This window comes from Sander vitreus, chromosome 1, assembly GCF_031162955.1.
Source record: "Sander vitreus isolate 19-12246 chromosome 1, sanVit1, whole genome shotgun sequence".
In the NCBI taxonomy this organism is placed as follows: Eukaryota; Metazoa; Chordata; class Actinopteri; order Perciformes; family Percidae; genus Sander; species Sander vitreus.
The window spans coordinates 27,151,606-27,174,073 of NC_135855.1; the positions used below are offsets into that span (position 1 = coordinate 27,151,606).

The following is a 22,468-nucleotide window of genomic DNA, read 5'->3' on the forward strand; positions in this document are numbered from 1 at the left end:
TAAAGTCATACACATTCATAACGATAATTTACATTTGTTTGGGTCTGCTTTTTTCAATTTCTGGGGAAAGTGTGTGAGAGGTTTCAGAGTGACTTTAATTGCTTGACTCCCTCATTGTAAATATTGTAAGTCCTTTATCACATACAGCTGATGGATCACTGTACATAGTAGTCACAACAAACTTTGATAAACAATGTTCTGTGGGGGGTAGTGTTGTGACGAACTTTGGGTTTTGAAGGAAATAGCTACATATGTCTTGAAATATAGTAGAAAGGATATGGAATAGACACACATTTTCATAATAGCTTTTTTCTTAACTAACAGAATTTACTAAAACACAAATAGGCCTACAAGTCTACCCAGGGGCGTCGGACTGGGGGGAAAAGGGGGACTGAGTACCCAGGGCCCTCATGTGAGGAGGGCCCTAAAAGATGCTAGAGTTAATAGCTGTGGATGCGGGGAGGCTGGGAGGGGCCCATAGAAAATGCCTTTCTACAGGGTGTAGATGTTAAGTTCTTCCTGGCGAGTTAACTTGAGTGAATGCATCACATTGGACAACATTTTTAGGCAGGCAAAGGGACGCTAAAGCGGGACATTTTTATATGGCGAGGCAATCTTCAGTGTTGCATTTACGATCTTTGGCTTCAGCTAGAGTAGTCCTTTTTTGCCTGTTTATATTTTTTCTTTCTTTGCTACACAATATTCAAAACAAATATAAATGTTCAGTCATATTGAATTATTTGGAAGCTGTTGGTTCATTTAAGCGAGTAGCTCTCATTACGTTTTGAATACAAATAGTTTTATGTTCAATGCCAACACAGGCACATTTCTGGACAGCTCTACAGCGACTGGTCCTGTCCCACGTTGTGTCAGCAGGAAGAGAATAGTGTTGACCGTCCTCTGGCGAAGTTTGTTGTGTGTAATCCACACAATAGCACATTTTGTACGTAGCCCGTAGAAGGTGCCAATACCCGGGGTATGAACGACCCGCAGCGATGTCGGTAAACCGGTGTATGTATTTGTTTTCTCGGCTTCAACGCCATATTACCACCCGGACTGGCCGCACTACCGCTGGCAGCTGCCATGTGTCTTCTGGGTCTGGTTTGTTACACAAACAACAACAGGCTGGTGCTGGGGTTTGCAGCAGAAATGTCTCATCAAACAGTTCTCCAAAACCCCCGGACACCTCTCTGTTTGTCCCCGTCTCTCTGAAGACTGACTTCTCGGCAGATGGGAGCGTAGGGATAGAGCTGACACAACCACTCGATAAAAGTGAGTGAATTTACTTGAGTTTAAGTGTAAGTGATTTGTAGGTTTGTGGAAATATTCAGCACTTCAGAAAAACGGGCGATAATTAACGTATGCTGTTGCTTTCATTTTCCTTTTTTTGTGTGCCAAGGCTATCTGAGATGCCTCAGATGTACAGTGTGTTGAACACTGTGTGTAACGTTATTGGTTGCTCTCTGTTAAGAATAGACATTAAAGTGTTTGTCTGTTCTCTGATTCAGATGAACTGTTGAAAGTTCTGAACCGGTTTTATAAGAAGAAGGAGATGCAGAAGATGGCAGCAGACCATGGCCTGGATGGTGAGGAATTAAATAACATATTTTCACAGATGTCAATACTTTGTTTTCAAAAACTTCTAATTTTGACGCCAATGTAAATGTTATTGATTTAACATGGTTTTATAGTCTAGTAATAATCATGACAGCATTTATTATTTCACCCTTATACTATTGAATTAACCTGAGCTGGCTGTTAAATTCTAAGGCAGCTGTGGCTCAGGAGGTAGTTGCAAGGTTGGGGTTCGGCCCCGGCTCTTACTGCCCACTGGTCGTAGTGTCCTTAAGCAAGACACTGAGGCTCAAATTGGATAAAAGGTCTGTAGGAATGCAGATCATTTACCAAATTCATTAATATAGAAATTTAATGCAAAGACATTTATTCACATTCCAAAATAAAGAAATTTAAAACATCAATCAATAGTCAAAATATCCTCACATACATGGTGAGTAAAAAGTCTCTACTAAGGTTATTTTAAATGTCCCACTTGTTGTGAAATGAATGTGTGCCACTTATTTGGCCTTATAAATGTTGTCATCAACCAGAGCAATATCTGTTTAAATTAGAGATGGTCCGATACCATTTTTTGCTTCCCAATACCGATTCTGATACCTGAACTTGCGTATCGGCCGATAACGATCCGATACCATTGTGTCATATATAATGTCTTAACAACTGTATACTATCCCTGTATGGATGTGATATGATTTCTATCTTTGTTGTCGGTCTAGCTCAGGTTAAACTCTTTGTGAAACATGAATGCCCCAGAACTTTCTTTTATTATGCAGTTTGACAGTCAGTTATAACGGAAAAAGAACATACATGAACTACTTTAACGTAGATTTTCTTGAGGGCTTTATAACGTGTTTTCGGATCGGTGCATAAACTCCAGTTCTTCCCGATACCAGCGTTTTAGGCAGTATCGGAGCTGATACATCACTAGTTTCAATATCAATAATCTGTTAGAAGAATAAACGTTCATAGTAAAAATGAAGACTAATGAACTCAAAATATTTTCAATTAAACAGAATGTGAAGAGTTTCCATAAAACATAATGTTGGTCACACGTGCTGCCGTGATCTTGTGAAGTTTTTCTCCCTCCCCCCCCCCGATCCTAATATCAGAATGAAGATCTAACCAGCATGTTTTGTATGGTGAGCCTTATGTGTCTTTTTGTGTCTGTATACAGCTCGTCTGTTCCACCAGGCCTTCATTAGCTTCAGGAAGTATGTTCTGGAAATGACATCACTCCCCGCCGATCTGCACATCATCCTGAGTGACATCTGCTCTGGAGCAGGTTTGTCGGTTTTTAATTAAACCTCAAGATGGAGTTGTGTCAAGAGATAATATTAATGAATTTAACTCCAACTTTAATTAACTCTAATTTCTGTTGTTCTCCAGGTCATGTAGATGACATATACCCGTACTTTACGCGTCACGCCAAGCAAATCTTTCCTATGCTGGACTGTATGGAAGACCTGAGAAAGATCTCAGACCTCAGAGTCCCAGCCAACTGGTATGTATTAGAGATGCCTAGGAATGTCAGACCCATGTACTGTTTGTGCTGTTTATACATCTGATACTGGAGTTAACAGTCTGGTACAACAGTGAATTACACCGTTTCTTCCTTTATACTGGCTGTAGGTTTCAACTTGCACACTGTTACTTTGTGGTGTGTGCATGTGTGTGTGTCATCAGGTACCCTGAGGCTCGTGCCATCCAGAGGAAGGTGATTTTCCATGCTGGACCCACTAACAGTGGTAAAACCTACCATGCCATCCAGCGCTACCTGGCTGCTAAGTCTGGAGTCTACTGTGGCCCGCTGAAACTACTGGCCCACGAGATCTTTGAGAAGAGCAACAATGCCGTACGTATTTATCTTCTTCTGTCATCCGTTTGGTTTTTGAAGCGGAACTCCGCTGACTTGACACATCAGTCTTTCACACATCAAGGTCTTGGGGAGTTCTACTACTACATACTGTATGTGAAAAAAGTCTTGAGTCTGAGAAAGAAAAATGTCTTTATCTAACTGTGTTATCTCGCTATTCTGTCTTTTCTATTTCCCATCTCTGTGTGTTTTTTAAGATTTTAATCTTTTATCTCTTCCTCCCCATGCTGTACTGTTGACTATTGCCCCGTGTGTTTTGGCAGGGTGTGCCATGTGACTTGGTTACTGGAGAGGAGAGGACCTTCATGGACTCGGATGGTCGAGCAGCTGGTCATGTGGCCTGCACCATTGAGATGTGCAGTGTCACCACACCTTGTAAGTAAACATAACGCATACACACATTTCAGTTTAATAGCATAAATAAAACAAGAAAGCTCAAAAACATTTCTCTGTTGGACATCGCATTGAATTGTATCTTATCAGATTATATCAGCTGAATAAAAAATGAATGTTTGACTCCTGTCTATTTTCCATAAGGTAGAGTCTCATCTCTTTAAATCACAAAAAATAAGATGAAAGCCTTTATATGGCACAAGTTTTGAGTTGTGATTCTGTTAAATTAAAATCAATCTACTTTGCTACTATCTATAAATGTATGCATTAATATGTTTAAACCAGTGGTTCATTTGTTTGTATTCCATGTGATATTTCAAGCAGCAGACATTTTAAGTCATTTGCACACTTACTGATAGTTATGACTGGTCGCTAGAAGCAAATGTTTCTCTTGTCAGGTCATTTAAGTACTGATGGAAATTACACTGTGTGTGTTCATTGACAAACAAGGGGGGAGATGACTTTCCCCAGAATGTTTAGCCCAGGTTTATTTTTATTTTCTTCAGATGAGGTGGCTGTAATCGATGAAATTCAAATGATCAGAGATCTCTCCAGAGGCTGGGCCTGGACCAGAGCGCTGCTGGGTTTGTAACACAGTAACGCAGATTTTAACAACATACAGTAAAACACACACAGGACCTCTTGCGCTGTCTTGGACCTCATGTCTCTCTCTATCTCACTCTGTGATTCATTTGGCCTAAGACTAAACTAATGAGCATCATCTAAAACTTTCTTTTACCATTCGGTTAATAAAGCTCACACTTAATATTTGCAATTGCAATAGTAACATTTATGATAATTAATAAATGAAAGCGTTTTCTGAGTCTTTTGTTTTGTTGTGTTTTCACACACACTAATGCAACATTTTCAGGCAGGATACATGCATGGTCTCCTCTAACAACCCTAATGGACACTGATTTTGCATGTTTTCTTCATACCTTTTGATTTTATCATTTATTTTTTGAATGATTAATGTTTCCAACTTCGGCATCCCTGACATCTTCTCTGTGTATGTGTAGGTCTCTGTGCAGAGGAGATCCATGTGTGCGGGGAACCTGCAGCCATAGACTTTATCAGAGAGCTGATGTTCACCACTGGAGAGGAGGTGGAGGTGAGGCTGTAATATGTAGTGCAGCAGGAGAAGGCAGTGTCACTGATGTTATTTGATGTTGTGTTTTTTTTTTTTTTTATAATTGTCTTTGGGTAACCCTCTCTCTGTCCCTCCATTCCTTCCTCTCTCCTAAGGTCAACACCTACCAGCGTTTAACTCCATTCACAATCCTGGACCATGCTGTGGAGTCATTAGACAATTTGAGACCAGGAGATTGCATCGTCTGCTTCAGTAAAAATGACATCTACTCCATAAGTAGACAGATTGAGGCCAGAGGCCTAGAATGTGCTGTAATTTATGGGAGTCTACCTCCAGGTGAGTTTGTGTGTTTTTAGAAGGATGTATAGATAGATGTACATTTGTGTATAAGGAGGAAAAACCCCAATATGTCAACTTGTTCCCCAGTCCTTATGTAGACTTAAGGTTAGGGTTGGGTATTGTTTGGGTTTTTTCCGATACCGATACTAAATCGATACTTTTAAAACGGTGCCTGAATGAATATATATATATATATATATATATATATATATATATATATATATATATATATATATATATATATATATATATATATATATATATATATATGAGCACAAAACGACAGTTGGCGACATTAAAGAACGGCTTGTTTATTGCTAAGGCCATATGGTCAAAATTAAATGATTGATTAATAATGTAATAACAATGACTTATTTCACCAGTAAATTGCTGGTAAACGACAAAAACAAGCACCAGATGGGAAAAGGGTATTTTACAATAACTTAAAATGCACCACAAGGCTGGCCAGTTTCAAGTGAACGACAGCTGCAGTCAGACTGTTACGTCCCGGTGTTGGAATCCTCTACAGGGAAATACAGTCACACTTTACATCGCTTAACGTAAGCTGTCAAGGTTTTTAACCATTGTGTTTAATCCAGCTACTAGCTAACGGTAACGTAGCGTCCTGTGCAGCGATGCTTCTGAAAGAAAAAAAAAATCTTCTTATTCGGTCTCGTTACTACTGTATTGGCACCGCGTTTCGGTACCCGACCCTACTTAAGGTTAGCTGCAAAGACGAACATAAAAAAAATAAAAATAAAATCTACCCCTCTATGAATTTGTTTTCCATTCATGAAGCATGCATGTTTATTAAAGAGGTGGTCATGTGTGTCAAAAAAAGTCTTTGAAATCCACAACATGTCAGTGGGCTCTATTTGTAAAAAGATTTGGTCATTATAAAAACGGACAAAACCATTGTTTGACAGAGACCAAGCTCGGCTGTTCTGTGGTTTACAGGCACCAAGCTGTCACAGGCCAAGAAGTTCAATGACCCCGATGATCCCTGCAAGATACTGGTTGCTACAGATGCTATTGGCATGGGCCTTAACCTGTAAGTACCATTATGTACACTGTATCACTGTCAAGGTCTTCAATCTGTCAATCAATTGAAAAGATTGTATATAAAAAAAAATGAATCGCCATTACAGTGCCTTGTGGAATCAAGCCTTCTTTCTGTATGCCCCATTCTATGGAGATGTTAAATAAATCTCCATGCTGTATTCCTTTTGTTTATCTAAAATGGTCATTGGGAAACCTTAAAACAAGACAGTTGTTTCTATTGTTTGCTGACATGTCCAGCATACACCACTAGGAGCTGCTAAGGTCAGAAGTGATTTAATCCTACACATGGAGGCTTTAAAAGGACTCTAACCTTTTAAGCTTTAGCGTAATGTCACATTTTTATTAGGGAATTGTGTAGATTTCATTAACTCAGCTCATGTGTATCCAATTTTCTGTCTTTCTTCCCCTCTCTCCAGGAGTATAAAACGTATCATCTTCAACAGTCTGATAAAGCCAAATGTTAACGAGAAAGGGGAGAAACAGATGGAGGCCATCAGCACATCACAAGCTCTGCAGATATCTGGCCGCGCCGGGAGGTCAGTCTCATTTTCACTCGTATTCTCCCAGTTCAGGAAGGTTAGAGGTGGGAGAGAAGATACACTATTTACAAGTAATTTTAGTTTCTGTCAAGTACATTTTTTTTTTTTTTTAAACCTCTCTCCTCTCTGACACATTTCCCAGGTTCTCCTCCAAGTTTAAAGAGGGAGAAGTTACCACCATGCACAGAGATGATCTGCCTGTTCTGAAGGAAATCCTCAGCCACGCCGTAGACCCCATAGAGGTGATAATTTACACACAAGCATACACACAAACACAAACTCCTTAGTAAACCCTGAAAAAAAAAACGGCTTCATTGTGTATCCCCGTAGTAGAGTATGGTGCAAAAAATGATGTTCCTGATGTTTATCACTCTGTCTCAGACTGCAGGTCTCCATCCTACAGCAGAGCAGATAGAGATGTTTGCCTATCATCTACCGGATGCTACACTGTCAAACCTTGTCGTGAGTATTTAATCCATTCATCCTCCTACCTAGGATTCTTCTAATTTACTTTTTTGTCAAATGAGTATTCCTCTCTAGCACTGGGTAGGAGTTGTTTTGTCCTCAGGACAGCCTGAATTATTTGAGGTGTTTATTCGAATGGTTGCTGCATTAATTTTGGGAGGCACCGTTGAAATAATAAAAACAGGGCTGTTCATAAAGACATGTAAGTTGTCAGTAAGAATGCTCTTTCTTTCTCTTTCTCCCCCCCCATATCTTTCTCGCAGGACATATTTGTCAGCCTGTCTCAGGTGGACGGTATGTATTTTGTCTGCAACATTGACGACTTCAAGTTTCTGGCTGATATGATTCAGCATATCCCACTTAACCTGAGGTCACGCTACGTCTTCTGCACTGCTCCCATCAACAAGAAACAACCTTTTGTATGCACCTCCTTCCTAAAGGTAAGGATGAGTAGAAGTAAATATGGGAAGAAAGCATGAGATGAAAGGAGCCAAATGGAGATGAGGAGAGAAGGTTGGGTTGATGAGCAGTAGCAACACTGAGGGGAAAGGAAAAATTATTCATTAATAGTAACGGCAGTGTCTGGGTTAATTGGGGTCAGACAGGGGGACACAGTAAGAGATCAAACCAAACATCTGATGTGTAATCATCAATCAGACATACTCATATTTGATAAGACTTTATTAATCCCACACTGGGGAAATTCCTGTGCTACAGCAGCTCAAAAGAAAAATGTACACACATCAGAATAACACAAATACACATTAATTAGACATAGGAGAAAAAATATACATAAACCATAGGAAATGGAAAAATGAATATAATTAGTTAATAATAATAATAATAATAATAATAATAATAGTAGTAATAAAACAACCGTAATGATGTTGCATTAAAGAGGGTGCAGCAGTCTGCTGCTGAACGAGCTGCTCAGGGAACTCTCAGTCTCATGTAGGGGGTGAGACACTTTTTACCTTGACATTAAAGCTGCAGTGGGTAGAATGCAACAAAAATACCAGGATTTGATTAGAGTGGGACCTCTTCCTGTAGCTCTCCCTTCTTTGTCGCACCAGCAATGCATGCAGAGAACAGCCAATAGGAAAGCTGTCTCTCTCTCCGAAATTACCTGTAATTGGCTACCGTCTCCCGTGACTAGATTTTCTGAAGCCCGAGCCAAGCGGAGGTGCAGAAGTCTAGTTTTCTCTCAGGTCACTTGAATTAAAATATGCTGAAAGATTATTATTGATGTTTTGCCCAACAATGCCAGAAAGAAAGTGCCTGCCACAGCTTTAAAGGTTTTTCTGTTTAACAAACAATATGAATTTATTTAGTGTTGTAAAAAAAAATAAAAAAAATAAATAAATATATATATATATATATATATATATAATATGAGTCCAAAGATGGGTTTATACTTTTTATAGGCACTGTACTTTTGCTCTCCCACTTTATGGCCATACTGATAAAACAAGATTAGCAGGATTAAATTACAGTCCTCAACAAGTAACCGTTGAGATTCAAGGTCAAGTTGTAACTTCTAATATTGGTGTTGTCGATGTGTGCAAAGAAATCTCTTAATACTATGATACTGCTTTAGACAATGTTTCGTTGCTTGTCTGTTGACCTTAGCATACTGCCCTGTACGTACAGCTGTGTCGCACGGATTTGAATCTTGTTTCTCTTTCAGTTTTCCCGTCAGTTCAGTCGAGACGAGCCCCTGACGTTTGACTGGGTCTGTCGCCACGTTGGCTGGCCTCTGTCTGCACCCAAAAACATAAAAGACCTGGTTCACTTAGAAGCTGTTCATGATGTGTTCGATCTGTACCTTTGGTTAAGGTATGTTATGTTTTTAACATTCACTTCTTCTTCCTGTCACTTAAATAGGATCATTATGGGCAGTTGTTGTTTGACATAATCATTTATAAGTTGTGTGTGCGAGACATGGTGTGGTGAATTTGATTTCTGTCTCTGTAGCTATCGTTTCATGGACATGTTCCCAGACATTGCCTTGGTTCGGGAAACCCAGCGGGAACTTGATGACATCATACAACAGGGCGTACGAAATATCACCCGTCTCATAAGAGCGACTGACCCAACCATCACTGACTCACTACAGACACAGGGCAGGCCATCAGTTGGTAATAGTGGAAGTGCCAGCAGTAGTTATTCGACCCATAGCAGAGACCAAAGGGAACAAAGAGGCTCAGGGGAGATGATGGACCGCTCTCTGGCTAGTCGCCTGGTGAGAGACGGGCTGTTGACTCCTGATTTGCTCCGGCAGTTGCAGAGGGAGTGGTCCGAAGATCAGAAGCAAGAATTCTCCAATCAGAGTGGACTCGATACAGAGCATCACAACAACAACAACAAAGGGAAACAAAAAAAGAAGAAGAAATGAAGAGAACACAAATGGGTCAATGCTGTTCCCATGAAGATCGATAACTGATACAAGCCTTGGATAATATCTGATGGTTTGTTTCAAACTAATCCCGTTTTCCAGCCCTGGAAGGATCGTAAAAAGCTTTGAGCTGAAGCTATAAAAATAAAAACGCCAAAATGCAGTTTGAACACAAGAGCAGTGTTTGATTATGGGCATTTGGTCCGGACTGAGAATGACACCTGAATACTGGGTTATTCAATGTTTTCATGTGATTTACTTGTTTTGACTGTGCTAAACACTCGCATTATGTTCTCCCATTTTAGTGAGAGCATCAAATAACTCCCAGAATTAAAACGGTCAAATTAGCCCAACAACAAACTTTACTGACTTCACTCGGATTTGGCTTAGTAGAAATAGACCCATTGTCGGGGGTTATTGTGGGAGATGCCGTGTCCTGCCTGAGCTACCGGCCCACAGTTGTAACTAGAAAACTGACCAGCAACATGGTTTACCATAATGTTTCAGTGGAGAGTCACTTAGTGTATTAGAAGCATTGTGACCAGGAAACATTTAAACATGCACTGTATGTGTGTGTTATGCAGGTCTTGAATCAGTTTGCTTTCATTTTGCTCTGTATTCTCAAATATAAAACCGCATGAGCAGGTATCCAATTTAGCAATTGCTGTCAGTGAGCTAATCTGAAATGAATTGCAGTTTCTGTAAACATTTTGAATACATAGAATTCAGTTCATTTCTGTTAGTGTCTTGATACAGATGATCCATATTTGTTCGTTATTGTTTGTATAGTTAAGGTGAAGACATTAGTCAATTAAAATATGTTTTAACAGTCTTGATTCCATGTTTATATTTTCTGTTATGCAGCTCACACTAGGAAGTAACAAAATGAAGCATACATGATGAAAAACTAACTCAGAAGTAACATTAATGCTCAAAGAAGGGTCAGATTAAATAGCATTTAGCATAATTCAATCTAAACTTTTACATGTGAATTTATCAGTGGAACATTAGGGATAATTAATTAGATAATAGATAATAATTAAATCAAAATGTAACTTATAACCAAACAGGAAAGAAACCTATGTACTAATGGGAAACTATTTCAAGTCATGACATACTGACAAACTACATCAATAAAGAGGGACATCAGTCACAGGTTGGAATTAACAAACATGGATGTGGCAGGATCTGCCTCTACAATATATACCAGTAGTTACTTATATCCCTTAACATACAGCTTTTTCCCTTTTTGTTTTCCTTTAAGCTTTAATCATGTCTGCATTATTCCATCAAATCATTTTCTTGACCTTTGCTGAGTAAGTCTGCTAATATTTTGGTAATTCACTGTTTCTGCAGAACTTCAGTAAAGGTCTAGTGTTGGTCACAAGAGACACTTAACTGAAACTAAAAAGACGAGAGGGTTGGGTGAAAAGAGAGATTGGGGAGAAATGATGAGATCAAGGGGTTTGGCTTGTTAATCATTGAGTTAGAGCGGAAGTTGATCTCTGCTCAGTGGGCTCAGTCAGTGAGAACAATACGAGACTCAGGAGGGAAGAAACTGACTTTCTCTATCTTAATATGTACAGACACTGAATTCCGTTTTTATCATAATTTCATTGGCGTGTGTGCAGTTGTATCAGTTGTATCACGCAGTGACAGAGGAGCACAGACTCACTAACAAACCAGCTGGAAGGGTTTTCATGGTGGTGTGTGTTGCACATCAAGATGTTTGCTGTTCACCTTATTTCCTTCTTTTTCTCCAAACTCCAGGAGGACCCCACAAAGAAGGTAAGAACTACTCCACAACTTTAACTAAACTTGTGTTCCAGTAGCAGTAATTCTCAGTATTAAAGAGACTACTTTCAAGATGTAATCTACTACAGACAAGGTATTATGATATTGACAAAGATTGCTGCAATATATTCAAACTGAAATGTCCTTTAAAACAATCAATCTGTGAAAAGTTTATGTATGGCCTTACTTTATCTGACATTTACTGTAAAACGTATACGCAAATCATAGAAAGTTCAACAAAAAGATTAGACAAATGTGTACTTCTCACTTGTTGCTGTAATGTAGTGCCGTATCATTCAGTGTGGGAAATTCTGGTAGGATTTATCATATGATAAAAAGTTGACATTTTAAACTGATTTTATGTATCCAGCACTTAACCTGCTGAGGTTTTGCAGATCTGCCAACATCTATTTTTACTAAATCCAAAAGATACGGCAGTAGCTTGTGCTGTAATCATTAGTTACTGTGTCGCCATTCATCTCTCCTGAGCAATGATTAACATCTTTGCCTGGCAGTGTCACCACTACTCCCTTAGTGCAGATGGGATCACCACACACTGTCCGACTCCCAGGGGCAAAGTATTGACACTCCCATTAGAAACCCTGCACACATTCACACTCAAACACAAATACAGTACATGCCCATACATGACGCCACAGTAATAGAATATACAGGGCGGGACTGAGCATGGGAAAGCTTGTTTTATATATACATATATTTTTGTAATTTCTTAAGAAGATTAGCCAATGTGTGGAAAATAAGTCCACACATCATCTCTGTTTCCTACAACATGTCCCACAATCAAGTGACACTCCCTGGATCAAGTTACTGTTAACCACAAAATGACCTTTGAGCTTTTGACACAAGTATTACATCTGAATGAATTTAGTATGCTGCAGCAACTCTTGTGACATTTTAAATGTTTGCCACATGTAAACTTTCAAGATCAAAGATTCCAGCATATTGGCTGATAAAAGACAAATCTTCACAACTATGATGTGAATATACTCCAATTTTTAGGGACGAATAAACAAGATAGAATTTCCATTGACCTTTGTTCTGCTGCTCGTTTTTCTTTATTACTTTGTTGGCAAGGTAGAAAACAAAGAGTAAATCAGTATGCCTCATTTCTCTTTGCTTGTTTGCTAACCATTTACTCTGTTTCTCCTTTAATCTTCAGGTGGACAGGTTTCTGTACGCCATGCGTCTCCATGACGACCAGTTAAGTGACATCTCGGCTCGTTTCCAGGCTGAAATGAGGAAGGGGCTTTCAGCAGAAAGCAACGCTGCAGCATCAGTGAAGATGCTGCCAACACACGTCCGCTCCACTCCCGATGGATCCGGTAACTCACATTAATGGCTTTCACACTTTTTCAGGCTTCTGTGTTCAATGTGAATGAATATAAACTACATACAGTACAATACAGTTAATATAATGTTTCCTCATTTCTCCACTCATGCAGAGAAAGGACAGTTTCTGGCATTGGATCTTGGAGGCTCCAGGTTTAAGGTGCTCCAAGTTAAAGTGAGAGAGGGCATGGGGATTAGGAGGGGAGGAGTGGAGATGGTGGAGAAGACCTACCCCATACCTAAGGAGCTACTCATTGGGAGAGGAACAGAGGTACGGAGGAGAGGAAACATGGACAATTAAAGGCATAGAAACAAGGGATTGTGGAATTCTAGAGGGAACAGAAAAGACATATAGGATCTACATGAAGGTGAAGAGTTTTGAACAAGAATGGGAGCGGAAGTATGGGGTTGGAGGAGGGTGCATAAACAGAGAGGGGAAAGTTAACACATTATGAACCTTCTTCTACAATGTCTTCCTGTCTTCTCTCCCTCTCTGTCTGTAGCTATTTGACCACGTGTCAGAGTCTCTAAAGGACTTCCTGCATGAGAAGAACATCAGTTTGGAGAAGAAACATCCTCTGGCCTTCACGTTCTCTTTCCCCTGTGAACAGTCCACCTTAAATCAGGTAACTATACATCCATCTGGTCATCTGGTTTTCTTGACCTGCACCTGCAGCATATGTTATTCTGTATATATTCCTTCTTTCTCTGTAGGGATTATTGGTAAACTGGAGTAAAAACTACAGGGCTCGAGGCCTCCAGGGTAAAGATGTGGTCCAGGCCCTTAGAGAAGCAATAGACAGAACTGGGGTAGGACACCTGTATTCATTACAGTATAAATACTGTTACTTACCTGTTTTTGACCCACAAACCAGTTTTCATTTATCAGACAGGCCAGTAAAGGTACTGAGACATGACTTTTTCATGAGGAGCTCATTCTATAGATCTACTGACTAACCCTCACCCACTTTTTATAACTTAGAGCTCACTGCACTTCTGAAACACTTCATTTAATATACAAACTGTACTGTAGTCGATGTTACGTTAACCTTCACTCACTCTGTAACTCACTCTGAAGGGTATGGATGTAGAGGTGTTAGCCATGGTTAACGACACTGTAGCAACCATGATGACCTGCGGTTTTGATGACCAGTACTGTGATGTAGGACTCATTATCGGTGAGTACATTCATCTTCATACAGTTCACTTACCTGTTTGAGGCATTTATCTGTGTTTTAAGCCCCCAACGTCTCCTTCCAGGCAGCGCTGCCTGGAAGGCACTAGGATTAGGCAATGGTTAGGGTTAGGTGCCTTGAAGTCAATGGTCGCAGCGCTGCCTGGAAGGAGACGTTGGGAGTTTAAAACACCATTGAGTGTTAGAGGCAGAAAAAGGAACACCTGACAATATAATGCAGTCCAACAAAGCAACAGTCTCAAAACTTATAATAATTGAACTGAAGCCTTCCTAAATGTCATAAAATATAGAATCTCTGTGTTTGAACCATTTTTACCAGACTGAGTGAAAAGCTGTTAGATTATAGATATTTTAGGATTAGAACTGCATTTTAAGGTTAGATTAGGTTTAACATCTTGTGATCTTTGAAGATAGAAAATTAATTTAACCAGAGTAGAGTTGTGCCATATCACATAATTTGCGATCATTTTAATATCATGATATTATGTGATAAAATTCATGACAATATTCTGACTTGTTGACGTAATTGCCTGTTTATTTGGGAACTGTTTGGATGTCCACTTTGATGTATTTATATTTTATAGAGAATCTGAATGTCACGCAATTTTCTTTTAAGTTTTTAAAGGTTTTAACTGGATATTTGAAGGCAAACTGTTAACATCTATGCAGAAATATAAAACTATAACAATCATTTTGTTGCCATTATATGTTATAAAAATTATTGTTCAGTATTTTGTCATATCATCAAGGATTTCATTATTGCAGATATTCCCTGAAATATCTTGTGATAATCGTGATATTACTTTAGGGCCATATCACCCACCCCTAAACCAGAGCAAGTTTCTTTGAACAGTATGATTATGGGTGTCCTGTATGCTTGTGTGTTTAGGCACTGGCACCAATGCGTGCTACATGGAAGAGCTGCGTCACGTTGACCTGGTGGAGGGAGACGAGGGCAGGATGTGTGTGAACACTGAGTGGGGAGCCTTCGGAGACGACGGGGCTTTGAATCATTACATCACAGAGTTTGACAGGGATGTGGACGCATCCTCCAACAACCCTGGAAAACAAATGTGAGGAGAGCGGCTTTGACTTTTCTCATGATATGACATGTTATGGCACAGCATGTATAACACAATATCAACCTTAAACCCCTCTTGTTTCTTTTTTGCTCATGGCAGCCTAGAGAAGATGGTCAGTGGGATGTATCTGGGCGAGTTAGTGAGGCTGGTTGTATTAAAGATGGCTAAACTCGGACTGCTGTTTGATGGACATGTGTCTGATGCCCTGAGGACTAAAGGGAAGATAACCACGGCACATGTAGCAGCCATGGAGGAGTAAGTTATCTTTCTCTGTCTGTCTGTCCTTCCATCCGTCCTTCTCACTCTCCATATGTGTAAAAACAAGTGATATCATACATGTTTGTCTATTTCAGATACAAAAATGGTCTGAAGAACACCAGAAACATTCTCATGGATCTTGATTTGACCCCAACATCTGATGACTGTGTTGCTGTTCAACATGTCAGCACCATAGTGTCCTTCAGGTCCTCAAATCTGGTGGCTGCAGGACTCGCTGCCATCTTGACTCGAATAAAGCAAAACCGGAATTTGAGGACATTAAGGATCACTGTAGGCGTGGATGGAACTCTGTACAAGACGCATCCACAGTAGGTTATTATGGAAATATTCACCAAAAATCACAATCATATGCCAGTGGTGCACATCAATAGGCCTTTTTCATTTGGATATACCGTATCTTGAATTATCATCCTGATTAGTCACATTCTAATAGCACACACCTTGAATTGTCATTGGTCACATTGTTATGACCTGTAAAAATACATTCGTAAGTATCTATATTAGAATATAATTATGGATTCTTATCAACCTGCTACACTGTGCCAGACTTCTACATTGGGAAATTACAACAGTGATGTTATTACAGCTGCTACAGATTACCAATAGAGGTTAAACATTAGACTCCTTCCATTTCAGGTATCCTTCCCGTCTCCATAAAGTAGTGCGGCGGCTGATTCCTGAGTGCCATGTCAGGTTTGCCCTCTCAGACAGCGGCAGCAGCAAAGGAGCTGCCCTGGTAACAGCAGTCGCCCAACGACTGGCATCACGAAGGCGGCAGGTTAGGATGCTGTGTGTGTGTGTGTGTGTGTGTGTGTGTGTGTGTGTGTGTGTGTGTGTGTGTGCGTGTGCGTGCGTGTGTTTCTGTACTGTACTTAATGCTATCATATCTGGTATGACACAGTATCTCTTACGTGTATCGCAGGTGAATGAGACACTGTCTCCATTCAGACTGAGCCAAGAGCAGCTCCAGTTGGTCAAGACCAGGATGAGAATGGGGCTGGAGGCAGGGCTGAAGAGTAAAGGCCCCTCTGCTATCAAGATGCTGCCTTCTTTTGTGTACCGTACACCTGACGGCACAGGTCAGACACTAAAATTAAAAACACACAATGTGTCCATGAATAAATTAAACTGAATCGTATAAAAACAGATAATCAGTAAGCTCATCTTTTGTTTTGTTTTCCAGAGTCTGGAAAGTACCTTGCCTTGGATCTGGGAGGGACAAACTTCAGAGCATTGTTGGTGAACTTTAAAAAAGGTCTGCAACAGAACACCCGGCTTTACCACAAGATCTACACCATACCGCTGGAGATAATGCAGGGAAGTGGAGAAGAGGTAGGACATTTTGTTGTAGTGTTCCTACTAAATAATCCAGACAGAAGGACTGACAGTGGTAGGCAGACAGATAATGTGAAACTGGGGCTTGGTAAATTAAATACTCATAAAGAGTTAATGAGTTAATGAGTATTTTCAGTAAATTACTGAACAAAGAAGCACATTACATGCAATTTTGTCGAAAAAGCCTGTCAGAAGTGGAAGGTCAAATTCATTTTCTTTAAAAGCATTAAAACGGCAACTAGACTGGATACTTTTCTTTCATTGAAAACCTTTCTTTGTCTGTCTCTAGTTGTTTGATCATATAGCGCAGTGTGTAAGTGACTTCCTGGACTACATGGGGATGAAGAACGCTCATCTTCCTGCAGGCTTCACCTTCTCTTTCCCCTGTGAGCAGACATCTATTGACACGGTAAGTGTGGACATCAGTGTGGAGTTCAGTTATATAAGTTAAGTTTGTTACAACCACAGACAACATTTTCTCATAGGAATAGCAACCAATCAGTCAAGGATCAATTGAATAGCTTTTAAGAAAAACACACAGTAAAAATACACAAGTAAACAGACACCAAACCGTCAACCGTTGTGTGTTCCTCAGGGCACATTGGTGAGCTGGACCAAAGGCTTCAAGGCCACAGACTGTGAAGGACATGATGTTGTGAGCATGCTGAGGGATGCCATCAAGAGACGCAACGTGAGTCAAAATACAACAGAATAGAGTTTATAATGATCATCTGGGTTTTGTCAGATGAGCTTAAAGAATAATGGGCCATTTTTCCTATATGTACCTATTTGTTTATGTACATGTAGGAGCATAGAGCCTGCAAGATGCACAAAACTGTGTCACTACAAAGTGAATGTAAATTATATTAATACATGGAGTCCAGACTCTGTCACTATATTCTTGTATACTGTAGAGCAGTAGTTAAATATCAACCATGTATGTGTGTTTGTATGATTGTGTACACACATGTTTATGTTTGTATAGGAGTTTGACTTGGACATAGTAGCAGTAGTCAATGACACAGTGGGGACCATGATGAGCTGTGCCTATGAAGACCCTGAGTGTGAAATTGGACTGATTGCTGGTATGTGGCCTTCAGTGTTTTTCATTTTTTGAACTCATTTTTGAACTGAGGACATTTGGGCTAGTCAGTAAGTTAGTGTGCTTTTCAAGCGTAGGTCTTTGAATTCGAATTAAGGCTGGAATTGTGTTTAGGGTTGTGGTCAGTCCTGTAGTTATCATGGTTGTTGTTATAATTTGGGGTTAGAAAAAGCTCTCACCAGTCAGGGTCCTCACAACTACTGTAAAAGTAATGTGATGTTTGTGTTTGTTGCTAAGGACTCTGGGTTCTGTCTCTAAACACAAGCTTTAGTTTGATAAGCAATACATATTCTGAATGCTTGCTTTATTGTTATTGTAATGTTTTATATAACAGAGATGATATGACTCTGTTTCAAAGGAACTGGCACTAATGTTTGTTACATGGAGGAGCTGAAGAATATTGAAAAAGCTGAACAAAAGACAGAAAAAATGGAAAGAAAAGAGGGGACCCCTGAAGGAGGCGAGGAAAAGGTTGAACAAGTCTTATGCAGCACTCACAGTGTTTAGCTTTTCAGTGCGCTGTGTTGATGTTAAATTAATATTTGGATGATAACCCATAAATTTAACCCCCTCATTTGTTTCTGCTCACAGCTGGATGATGGGACTAAAAGAGAGAAAAGGGTGGGGGATTCTGAGATTCCAAAGATGTGTATAAACACAGAGTGGGGAGGTCTGGGTGATGATGACTCTCTCAATGACATCATCACACCTTATGACATTGAGGTCGACCAAAACTCACTGAACCCTGGAAAACAAAGGTTAGAAACACTGTGTGTGTGGGTGTGTGTGTGCATGCGTGCGCGTGCGTGTTTGATCAGCATGCATGTGTGTGTATCATTGTGTGTCTCTCAGGATTTCAGGACAGTAGTAGACATTCTCATACCTGTACATGTTTGTTAATCATGGTTTTGTGCTTGTGTGTTAAGGCCCCATATTACTTGCATACTTTTATGCACATGTACATATGTGCCTTATGCTCCAGTAATTCTGTATGCTTTATATTGAGCTGTTCGGTAACTCGATCAGGTGGCCATTTTGGTCTTTGTGGATCTAACAAATAATTGGTGTCTTTGTGAGTGTGCAGGTTTGAAAAGCTGACCAGTGGGATGTATTTAGGAGAAATTGTTCGTCAGGTGTTATTGGATTTAACCAGAGGAGGTTTGCTGTTCAGAGGACACGTCACTGAAGCTTTGAAAACACCTGGAATATTCCAAACCAAATACCTGTCACAAATAGAGAGGTAGGAGAAACTGTGTGTATGTTGTGTGTGTATATGTCTATTTGTGTTTGAGACATGTGCAAATGTATACATACATATACACTTTCAGATATCCTATTCCACAGAATAATAAAGAGTAATAAAGGTTTTGTCCCCAGTAATGCCTTTTAAATCTGTGAAAGACACCTTCATTCTACCACACACACCAGGGCAGAATTAAGGTGTGTAGGACTGTAACTGTGTGGCTGTATTTTATTGTAATGTGTGTAACTGTGTTGTCTCCCCCTAGTGACCGCCTGGCTCTACTGCAGGTCCGATCTATTCTCCAACAGCTGGGGCTCGACAGCACCTGTGATGACAGCATCATTGTCAAAGAGGTAGAAGACAGGAAAAAAAGAAATGTCATGTTTGTAGACAAATAGCTGTTTCAGTGCAGTTTCAGAATTCTAACTAACTTTAAGGTCTGTGTGTTTTTTAAAGTAAAATGCAATTTTAAAGGACAATTCCGGCGCAAAATAAACCTAGGGGTTAATAACACGTGTACCGAGTCGACCGTTCTCTGGGATATGTTTTGATGGTAATCGACTGTGTCTCTAGATTGAGACAAGCTAGCGCGAACAGCTGATTAGCTTAACACTAGGCTTTCGGGGCACTGGTAGAGTAAAAATAAATCGCTATTTCATACCACTAACAAGGCTCAAAATAGCACCACACTTCCACAGTAGCATAATGAGGGTCCCTACATGTAAAACTTTGTAAGTGTACAGAAAGATAGTTTATAAAGACATTACCTTCAGGTATACAGGCAGGCGCCATCTTGGGAAAATAGTCATGACCAGTCAAACCATAAACGCCCTGCTAGAGCTATGTTATTGGTTACTGGTTGCACGGCGTTCGTGGTTCAACTGGTCATGACTGTTTTCCCACAATGGCACCTGCCTGTATACCCGAAGGTAATGTCTTGTTTTGAGCCTTGTTAGTGGTAGCCCCCCCCCCCTGGATCTTAGGCAGAGGTCATCTGTACCCTTTGGAAGTGGTTGTCTGGCACACATAATGTAATGCAGCCATCATTCATGTTAAACTTTTTAACCTTGTTAACGACAATTTAAAGTAAGCGTTTAAATGTAAAATATCATCATTCTGCAACCCTATGGCCTAGTTCTTGTCTCCGATTTGTCTCAAATACCAGAGAGAGGTTAAGAGTTTAAATTTTGACACACTTCCGAGAAAATCATGTTCTCTGTTGCAACCTCACTTTGGCATTCAGTAAGATTTCTTTCTACTGGTTGAGGAGTGATATTATATTGTCTGGCTCAGCTAACTGTGGCACCAACAGTCTGTTAAGTGTTGCAATAATGATAATGGTTTTCATTGTTATACAGGTATGTGGAGCAGTGTCACGTCGTGCAGCTGTGCTGTGTGGGGCAGGAATGGCGGCCGTGGTCGATAAGATCAGAGAGAACCGAGGCCTGGACCATCTAAACATCACTGTAGGGGTGGACGGTGCACTCTACAAACTTCATCCACAGTGAGTTCTTCTTGTTTTAATTGTTGTAGTTGTGGAGTGCTAGAGGCACAACACTATGTTACTCCTTTATCTTGCTTCTTCAAAAAAGCTTTCTAAAAACAAAATTGTGTTTTCTTCTTCTGCTGTTGTTTCTAGTTTTGCTGAAGTCCTTCAAGAGACTGCCAGAGTTTTGGCTCCTCAGTGTAACGTGACTTTCCTGCCATCAGAGGAAGGCAGCGGAAAGGGTGCTGCCCTCATCACAGCTGTGGCCAGACAAAAGCTGTAATGCAATGTTCCCTCAGCACCGCTGTTCTTGTTGCAGTTGTCGCTTTTTGTTAATTGACTTCAGAAAAGGCAGTGTCGAAAGCAAAGCATCATACATGATGAAGATGTACAAATCGTTCTTGAATACAAATAAGAGTGTTCGATTTACAGCTGATATTTAATGAGAACACAGATTGTATAGTAGAATATACTGTATAGCAGAGAATTCATCTGCTAAGAAAGCTAAACTCTTTCGGTGTCTGCAAGGAAATTTTATGAAACGTTTATCGAGAGTCTTTTAACTTTTTCATTGTGTGCTGGTTTAATGGTTTGTCTGTTAAGGACAAAAACTATCTGTCTAACATTGTTAAGGTCTGCTCCAAAATCACTGGAGTCCAGCAGAAATACCTCAGTTCTCTGTGGAAGGAACGAGTGGTTCAGAAAGCTGATAAAATATTAATTAACCTGACCATGCACTTTTTAGTGAATTTGTAGTTATGCCGTCAGGTCAGCGCTATTATGTTCCTGCACGGAAAACTAATCGGTATGCAAATTCTTTCATTCCTTCAGCCATTTGGCTACTGAACACAAACCATTGATCTATGCTCTTGTTGTCACTGGCATGTTGATGTGAATGCTTAGTGCTTAGTGTGTTACTTTTGTACTTATTATGACATGGATGGGATAGACCGTAAAAATTAAATGCCCCTTGGGGATTAATAGTTTTCTGTCTGTCTGTCTGATGGTCTGGGAGAGCTGCAGACATCATATATTGTCTCAGATACAAATGGATTCACCAACAGCTTCTTTCAACCTGGCAGCAAAGAGCCTGACCTGAAGAGCATAAAACATGCAGAGGTTTTCAATGCATGATCCCTCACAGGCTTCCCATCCATGAACCCAGCCATTTGGGCTGCGTTGTGCAGCCAACTAAGATGAAGGCACTGCTGCCAGGGAATAACTTCTCGTTCCCTATAAAATGTTAAGAACTGGATTCCAACTAAGGGATTTTTGCAAGATGACAACAAAACTTGTTAACCTGAAAATGTTTCATATTTGTTGCTCGAAAACCCTTATTTTATTGTCTGCTCTGTATTAGATATACACTACACTATCTGAAATTCAAAATAAATGTATGAATGGCCTAACAAAAATATTTTTCTTCACAAATTTGGTACTTGAGGGCTTTACACCAGAGCCCTCTACTTTCCTATCATTCCCAAGTCAACTCTGGGAAAAGTGTCACACCAACAGCTGCTCAGTCACCTGATGCCAGTGTTAGCATTGCACTGATTAGAGTCTCTGCCTTTGATACCAGGGCTGAGTACTTGGTTTTGGAAGCAGGACGCTCGTATCACAAATCACACCCTGCAAACTACTTAAGGTTATCACTTTAAGTGAGACCAAACTAAAAGGATATATACAGCTGCCATAACATTCCCTATGGCAACTGATAATAAGCTTCAGTTGTCAAAATGTGATTCTCTGAAGAACTAAACTGTCTCTTCACACACACACACACACACACACACACACACACACACACACACACCTTCTCTTTGTCTCTTTTATACAACATACACCATATATTCTAAATAGATTGACAT

The 22,468-nt window shown here is 40.0% G+C and overlaps 2 protein-coding genes across 2 annotated transcripts; both read left to right on the top strand.

Moving 5' to 3' along the window:
• The first annotated feature begins 839 nt into the window (after window positions 1-839).
• supv3l1 (SUV3-like helicase) lies at window positions 840-10,570 on the top strand. The gene is made up of 16 exons (XM_078250729.1): window positions 840-1,272; window positions 1,509-1,586; window positions 2,753-2,860; window positions 2,965-3,079; window positions 3,262-3,430; window positions 3,715-3,826; window positions 4,351-4,428; window positions 4,864-4,955; window positions 5,090-5,270; window positions 6,231-6,324; window positions 6,752-6,871; window positions 7,017-7,116; window positions 7,256-7,336; window positions 7,603-7,779; window positions 9,027-9,175; window positions 9,314-10,570. The coding sequence occupies exons 1-16, from the start codon at window positions 996-998 to the stop codon at window positions 9,732-9,734; spliced, it is 2,352 nt and encodes a 783-aa protein (XP_078106855.1). The 5' UTR covers window positions 840-995; the 3' UTR covers window positions 9,735-10,570.
• Window positions 10,571-13,956: 3,386 nt separating this feature from the next.
• On the top strand, window positions 13,957-22,019 carry LOC144518245 (hexokinase HKDC1-like). The gene is made up of 16 exons (XM_078250763.1): window positions 13,957-14,056; window positions 14,963-15,146; window positions 15,255-15,410; window positions 15,509-15,742; window positions 16,071-16,212; window positions 16,357-16,513; window positions 16,618-16,766; window positions 17,059-17,178; window positions 17,365-17,460; window positions 17,755-17,854; window positions 18,230-18,342; window positions 18,463-18,629; window positions 18,956-19,111; window positions 19,380-19,467; window positions 20,473-20,618; window positions 20,754-22,019. Exons 1-16 carry the CDS (start codon window positions 13,960-13,962, stop codon window positions 20,881-20,883), a joined length of 2,235 nt encoding a protein of 744 aa, XP_078106889.1. The 5' UTR covers window positions 13,957-13,959; the 3' UTR covers window positions 20,884-22,019.
• The last annotated feature ends 449 nt before the right edge of the window (window positions 22,020-22,468 follow it).